The sequence below is a fragment of the Dipodomys ordii genome, unplaced genomic scaffold, assembly GCF_000151885.1.
Source record: "Dipodomys ordii isolate 6190 unplaced genomic scaffold, Dord_2.0 Scaffold24, whole genome shotgun sequence".
Taxonomy (NCBI): Eukaryota; Metazoa; Chordata; class Mammalia; order Rodentia; family Heteromyidae; genus Dipodomys; species Dipodomys ordii.
Window position 1 is genome coordinate 3,721,557 of NW_012267240.1, and position 8,016 is coordinate 3,729,572.

The window sequence follows — 8,016 nt, forward strand, 5'->3', positions numbered from 1 at the left end:
CACCCCCGCCGCGGGCCTCGCCCTCGCCGCGGCCCGCAGCCTCGCCTCACCTGGACTTGCCCACCCCACTCTCGCCGATGATGAGGATCTTCAGGGTGGTCAGCACGTCCTCGTCCATCCTGACCCCACTCGGAGCCGAGCCCAGCCGCCCGTCCCTGTTTGCCTCTCAACCCTTCAGCCCCCGAGAGCTGCCTGCGCATGCGCGGCGCCTCCACGGCTGCCACCTTCCTTTCGCACCGGGTGTTTGGGTCGCCCGAAGCCCGGGACGTCTCCGTTCCGCCTAGAGGAAGTTCTGCGCCTGCGCGCACCTACAGGCCCAGACATCTTCCGGAAAGCGTGTTCCTCCCTGCGCAAGCGCAGATGGGTGAACGCGCTTACTCCTCCCCGCCCCCTCCTTCTCCAGCCCTACCTCACCACCCTGGTCGCATAATTGACCGGTGACTGGGGAGGGAAGGCCTGAAAAGCAGTTCTTATATCAGCAGCTGTTCGTGACAGCCGTGTTACAGTGGGAAAAGCATTGCACTTGGAAGCAATCTGTCTTACATATGGACCCAGTTCTACCGTATATAACTAACTGCCTCCTCGGCCTGCTCGCCCATCTCAGAAACAATCATTCTTCTTGGAATGATCAGGAAGACTGAGTTAATTAAAGTTAATAAAAGACATGAGCAGATATCACTGACTTCCCGCTCCCTCTGTTAGATCGAAGACTAGCATTAATTCATCCGTGCATTAATTCGTCCGTGCATTAATTCATCGTGAACAGGATTTTGTGGTAGAGCAGGTGCGTGTAAATCTCTGACCAACTACAGAGCAGCTATTCCCATTCATTAAGAATTGCTACCTCAGCATGGCAAGAATTGTATGTATGTGCCTAAATTGCAGGTTTTTAGTGGATTTGACAAACTTCATAAACCACCCAGCACAAAAGCACTCAACGAACATGAATTCTTGTGTTTTCATTTTATACTTGCAGTGAGGGTCAGATGCAACAGACATGTGATTAAGGTATGCACAAAAATGAAAGAGTAAGTTATGAAAATAGTTTGTTTCATCAGATAATCTAAATAATACTTTCACCTGGTCTTTGGCTCAAATGTTGTTTCCTAATGGTACTTTTGTTTTCATACTATTTAAATTTACAAATTTCTCCAGCATTGCCTATACTTCTTTGCATTATATTTCTGAATTAACACTTTATTTACTAATCTTTATTCACTCATCTTCCCCCAAAAGAGTTCTTACTGATAAAAGGATTTTTTTATGTTTTTCTTACTTATATATCCTCAATGATTAGAGTATTTTTGACACAAAATATAAACTAAATATCTGATGAGTAAATAAATGGTCAAGCTCAGTTCTAATCTTAGAGAATAATGTCAGTGAGACAACATCAACCACTCATAAAGTATCTCTTGAAGTCTCAAACCATTAGCAGCTTACTTTTGACTATGAAATCAAAACCTCATTCAGAGATTCACAATATTTTCAAGTTATCCTGCACTGGTGCAATAATTCTAGTTTAGTCCTCAGATTCTTAGAGATTCATGAGAATCTTTCTGGATGTCCACAAGACTCAACTATTTTTGTAGTTATTTAAAAAAGTATTTACAGGCTGTGAAAGTGGCATGGCTCAGTGGTAGAGCGCTTGCCTTGCATGCATGAGGCCCTGGGTTCAATTCCTCAGCACCACATAAGGAGAAAAAGCCAGAAGTGGCACCGTGGCTCAAGTGGTAGAGTGCTAGCCTTGAGCTGAAGAGCTGAGGGCAGAGCCCAGGCCCAGAGTTCAGGCCCCATGACCCACAAAAATAAATAAATAAAAATAAAATAGTATTTACTTTTTTAAAACTTATTCTTTCATGATAACACAATGGCATTTTCCAGAAGGTACATAAAGCTCGTAGCAAATCAGAATGAAACACCCAATATGAGAATTTATCTATTTTCAACCAGCTCAAATATTAGAGTTGCTACAATGCAAAACAATGTCATTCTTTTCATTATTTTGTTTAGTTTTATTCTAAGGTAGTTATTTTCCAGGGAATGTCATATTTAAAGAGCAAACCAGGGGCTGGGAAGGTAGCTCAGCGGTAGAGTGCATGCCTTGCAAGCATGAGGCCCTGGGTTTGATTCCTCAGCACCACATAAACAGAAAAAGCTGGAAGTGGCGCTGTGACTCCAGTGGTAGAGAGCTAGCCTTGAGCTGAAGAGCTGAGGGACAGCGCCCAGACCCAGAGTTCAGGTCCCATGACCGGCAAAAAAAAAAGAGAGAGAGAGAGAGAGAGAGAAAACCAAATTTCAGCACATCCTGAGAATTTTGGCAACATTGGGCCAGCATTCTCATATGTACTTAATAGAGCTAGAAAATGCTAGATGTTTACTAAGTATTATTTCTATTTATTTCTGACCAGAGAACAAGAGTCAAATTCTCAATAAATTAACTATGGCTGTTTGCATTCACCGAATCAAATAACCAAATATAGTTAAAAGTGTGTATATATGTGTACACACACACACACACATATACAGGATACCAGTGGCTCACTCCTATAATCCTAGCCACTCAGGAGGCTAAGATACAAGGATCATAATTCAAAGCCAGCCTGGTCAGGAAACTCATATTTCCTATTGACCACCAAAAAAGCAGAAGTGGAGCTGTAGCTCAAGTGAAAAGATAAGAGACAGTGCCCAGGCCAAGTTCAAACCCCAGTACTAGCACACACATGCACACACACACACACACACACACACACACACACACACACACACATACGGTATGTTATTTTTAGGAACAGCTGCTCAAAATGAAAAAAAAATCATGATAGTTCTCACTTTTGAATCTTGTAATCCAGTTTGAGGAGAAAAAAATTAGAAAACTTCAAGATTATAAGACATATTGAGGCATTGCACATGAAAGGAACCTGTATTCCCAAACTGTTGTCTGGAGCAGAAGTCCCGTGCTAACTCTCAGTATAACGTAAGCAACAAATAAAATATTGTGTTAAATTATTGGGATATGGTAATTGTTTCAGCAGCTAACCTAGACTTCATTAGTCAAACAACAGTTATTTTGTTGATTTATTTGACCTAATTTGAAATGAACAATTTAAATATACAGTTGATGTCCACTGGAATATCCTTCCCCAATCCTAGTCAACCCTTTTTCTTTCCAGAAATAACCATGTGCCTCATATGGAGCCCACCATTCACCAACACTTTTTTTGTTGTTGTTGGTTGTGGGGCCTGAACTCTGGGCCTGGGCGCTGTCCCTCAGCTCTTCAGCTCAAGGCTAGTACTCTACCACTGGAGCCACAGCACCACTTCTGGCTTTTTCTGCTTATGTGGTGCTGAGGAATAAGGCAAGCACTCTACCACTGAGCCACCCTCCCAGCCCCATTACCAACACTTTTAAAGTACCACTATAAGCAAATATGAATAAACTGTGTGTGTATATATATATTATTTTCCAACTCTTAAAATACATATGTTAGGGTGTCAGAAGGGAAAATGAAGGAAATGACACTGTTCAAAAAGAAATGTACTCATTACCTGACTTAGGTAACTGTAACCTTTACAGTAAATATATATATATATATATATATGTATATATATATGTATATATATATACACACACATAGGTAGTATGGAAAAATGCACATCATAATTTTATTCAAATTTATGTATCTTTTTCTAAGCACCTGCATTTATGTTATCTGTTGCTTTGGTCTAAATGTTAAGACAGTTGCTAGGCACCAGTGGCTCATGTTTGTAATTCTAGTTACTCAAGAGGCTGAGGTCTGAGGATTGTGGTTCAAAGCCAATCCAGGAAGAAAGGTTTATGAGACTCTTATCTCTATTAAGCACCAAAAAAGCCCAAAATGGAGCTGTTGCTTAATTGATACAGTACTGGTCTTGAGCAAAATAGCTCAGGGACAGTGCCTGGGACCTGAATTCAAGCCCCAGGACCAGCAGCAAAGAAATAGAGAAAGAAAGAAAGAGAGAGAAAGACAGACAGACAGAGAGAAGATCATTTTATTCAAATTTGGTTCATTTTAAATAAATGCATTTACACTATACATTTTATTTGTCTAAACATTAAGACAGCTAAAGAATGTGCAGAATTGCTAATTAAAAATAAGATAATCTAAAATAAAATAGTTATTTTTATAATGTGCGTGCTATGTCAGAACAATACTAAAGTTTTTTCTGTTCTCATTTTTGATAGGGCAAATGTTATTAAATATAAATACAAAATGAAAAGTTCTTTCAGGTCCTAGGAAAGCTTCAGAATTGCTACACTGCACTATTCACACTAGGAAGAAAAAAAGTCAAACCCCGCAACAATAAATCTAGGCCTATCTCTGGCAGCCTGCAATACTGTTGGGCAACTTTGGCCAGCACTGCCTTCTCTTTGAGCAACACTGCATTCTCTTTGAAGTTATCCTCCTCCATCCGAGTGCTGGATCACCGTATCATCTGCACGACTGGCCTTTCTACCTCTAGTTTCTCTCCCTCTGCAGCCAAAATGGTATCCTTAATTGAAATGAGTCATCCTGCCTTCCTTCAACCACCCATAGGCTCCTTACTGCCTTTACAAGTGTTTGTTATCTTACTGGAAGCCCTCCAACTTCGCCTTTGCAATTTCTTGCCTTGCGCTCTCTTCCAGCCAAACTGAACCTTCTCTCATAAACCCAATGAGCCATGTTTTGCTTGTCTCCTGGGACTTGCACAAATGTTGTCTTCTTAATGTTACTTCCCAGCCCATAATAGTAGCATTGATAAATTCCCTTATGCCTTTTAACATCATTTTTCTGCATAACACACTTTTTCTGCACAATACCTTCATTTTACTAATTTTTTTAAATAATTCCCCTAAGAAAAGACTTTTGGGCCTAGTGTTCATTTCCTGTTTCCTGTCTCTGTAGGAATTCACACATATTTATTTGGACAACTCAATGGATTACATTAAGTTTTTTTCTAGTGTTGCTGGTGATTGAACACAAGGCCTTATGTTTACTAAACAAGAACACAACACTTGAGCTATTACCCAACCCTTTTTGCTTTATTATTTTTTAAATAGGAGCATGTGCTTTTGCTAAGGCCAGTATTCTCCTACCCTGTCCATCTTAGTTTTTGTTTTCTTTTTGTTAGAAGTAGGGCTTGAATTTGGAGCAGGGGCATTGTCCTTGAGCTCTTTTACTCAAGGCTAGCACTCTACTACTTGGAGCCAGAGCACCATTTCTGGTTTTCTGGTGGTTAATTAGACGTAAGGAAATGGAAAAATCTTGGGGAAAAAATCACATTAATAAAGTAAGCCAGAACCAAAGAAACATAGGCTTCATGGTTCCCTCATAATTAGTAAATGCTTAGGATAGTCCTAGCAGAGAATCACAGTAGCTCAATAGCTATGTACATATGACCATATAAAATGATGCTAACTAAAATGGACTACAAGATATGGAAACAAGAGGGTGTTTTTGTTTTTGTTATTTCCTTTTTCTTTCATTTTTTTATCTCTTTGGTTTATCCCCTATTGTCATGTTTTTTATTTTGGTACGCTGTGTCTTGTATATATGTTTATCTGATTTGGAGAAGGGAAGGGGAATAACAAAATTGTCACAAAAGACAAAGGGAAAGCCAAAGCAACAGCAATACTCACAAGACACTATGTTGGAAATGAACTTTACAGCTTGGGGGGCAGGGAGAGAAGAGCCGGGTTGGGGAGGGAAAGTAGGAAGAAAAGGAGGGAGGGGGAAACAATGTTGGACAAGAAATGTACTTATCCCTACTTATGTAACTGTAACCCCTCTGCACATCATCTTTACAATAAAATAAAAATAAAAGTGTTTATTTTTTATTTTTTGGGTCCAGACATGGGGCCTGAACTCTGGGCCTGGGCGCTGTCCCTCAGCTCTTCAGCTCAAGGCTAGCGCTCTACCACTGGAGCCACAGCGCCACTCCAGCTTTTTTCTTTTTGCTTATGTGGTGCTGAGGAATCAAACTCAGGGCCTCATGCATGCAAGGCAAGCGCTCTACCACCGAGCCATCTTCCCAGCCCCTAAATAAAAGTGTTTTAAAGAGAGTCTCATGTACTTTTCTGCCCTGGCTGGCTTTGAACTGCAATCCTCAAATCTCAACCTCCTGAGCAGTTGGGATTGCAGGTGTGAGCCACCAGTACCAGCCCATCTTTGTTTTCTGAGAATGGCTTGCCTTGAAGGACAATTCTATCTCCACTTTCTGTATTTGCTAAGATTATAAGACCCTGATTAATTTTGGCTGTTGAATCAGTCTTACATTTCTAGATAAACTACAGTTCGTTATTTTACAAATTCATACTCCATGTGCTAGTAATTTCTTGAGAGTTTTAAATTTATGTTTCTTTAAGCTAATGGTTTATGGGTTTTTATAACTATTGGGAGAGGGAAAGAGGCAGTGGGGTTTGATCTTAAGGCCTTGCACTCTTGCTCAGCTTGCTTGCTCTGCGGGTACCCTACCACATGAATCATGCCTCCAGTCAAGTTTTTGTGCTAGTTACTTTGGAGATGGAGTCTTGTGGACTCTTCTGCATGGACCAGCTTTGAATCATAACCTCTGTATCTTAGCCTCCAAAGAATAAAAAGTTGAGGCTCATAAATTACTCTCAGAAGAGAAATAGAAAAAAATTACTAGCATATCTTGCATACATTAGAAAGTTAACAAACTGTTCCAGTCACATAAATTGGACAGTTTAGAGAACTGATCTAATTCTGAAAAGCACTAATGACTAAAACAGAGTCATGGTTTAAAAGATGGTGTAAATAGCCCTGTAGCTTCATTAATAATTCTGTTTAAAATTCTTCCAAAAAATAGACTTACTAATAGTTTTACTAGCAAATTCTACCCAACTTTTAAGAATAGAATGATATGAATTCCACCCAGTTTCTAAAGAAATTATAGAAGAGGTGGTAAATATAGGCAAAAATCCAATATATACCCTACAAAATTAAGAAAAGTGAGAGGAGCGGTGAGCAGGAGAGGGGTAGGTAAGAATGTTGAAAGGGGTGACATTGATCAAGATATCTTGTATTCACTGGGCACTGGTGGCTCACACCTGTAATCCTAGCTACTAAGGAGGCTGAGATCTGAGGATCACAGTTCAAAGCCAGCCCAGGCAAGGAAAGTCCATGAGACTCTTATCTCCAAATAACCACCAAAAAACCAGAAGTGGCGCTGTGGCTCCAGTGGTAGAGCATTAGCCTTGAGCTGAAGAGCTGAGGGACAGCACCTAGGCCCAGAGTTCAAGCCCCACGACCACCACCACCAACAACAAAAAGATATATTGTATTTATAAACTGCTTTGTTAAATGGCAACTCCTATGTACAACTACTTAAAGATAATAATTTTTAAAAGAAATTACATAAATAACTAATAAAATTTCAAAAATAAAGCATGAAGACCAGATGGTTTAGTTCCTGAATTTATACAAATATTTAGGAAAGTGTTCATTTTAAGTCGTGTTTAAGTCAATTCTCTATAATCCCCTTTAGAAAATAGAAAACACTTCTTAATTCATTTTATGAGGTCAACATTACCCTGATACCAAAGGTACACAATAATAGTGTAGATAAGCTGAGAGCTGGTGGCTCTCACCTGTAATTCAAGCTACTCAAGAGGCTGAGATCTGGAGAATCACAGTTCTAGGGCAGCCTATGCAGAAACCTTTGCTAGATAATTAGCAAGGCTGGAGGCATGGCTAAAGTTACATAGCAACAGACTTCAAGTTCAAACTCCAGTACTTACACCAGAAGGAAAGGAGGGAAAAAAGTTCACAATTGCTTGCTAGAGCATTCTTAAATAGCTACATTAAGGTTTTTCTCAACTAACTTCAAAATCTTTGTCATCTTATCATTCGAATTTACTCCTTTAATTTTTGGAGTTGAAATTCTCCAATTTTTTTTGTAAACTGAGTAATTTTAGATTGCATCCTAGACAGAGTTTAAATAGGCTATGAGACTATGAGTCTTTTTTTTTTTTTT

At 39.7% G+C, this 8,016-nt stretch overlaps 1 protein-coding gene across 1 annotated transcript in view; it reads right to left on the reverse strand.

Moving 5' to 3' along the window:
• Rab18 (RAB18, member RAS oncogene family) overlaps positions 1–269 on the reverse strand; it is a 32,147-nt gene extending 31,878 nt beyond the window's left edge. Inside the window, exon 1 of the mRNA XM_013014707.1 lies at positions 51–269. Within this exon, the coding sequence (XP_012870161.1) occupies positions 51–118 (68 nt within the window). The 5' untranslated portion in view covers positions 119–269. The remainder of the gene's footprint in view (positions 1–50) is intronic.
• Between the last annotated feature and the right edge of the window lie 7,747 nt (positions 270–8,016).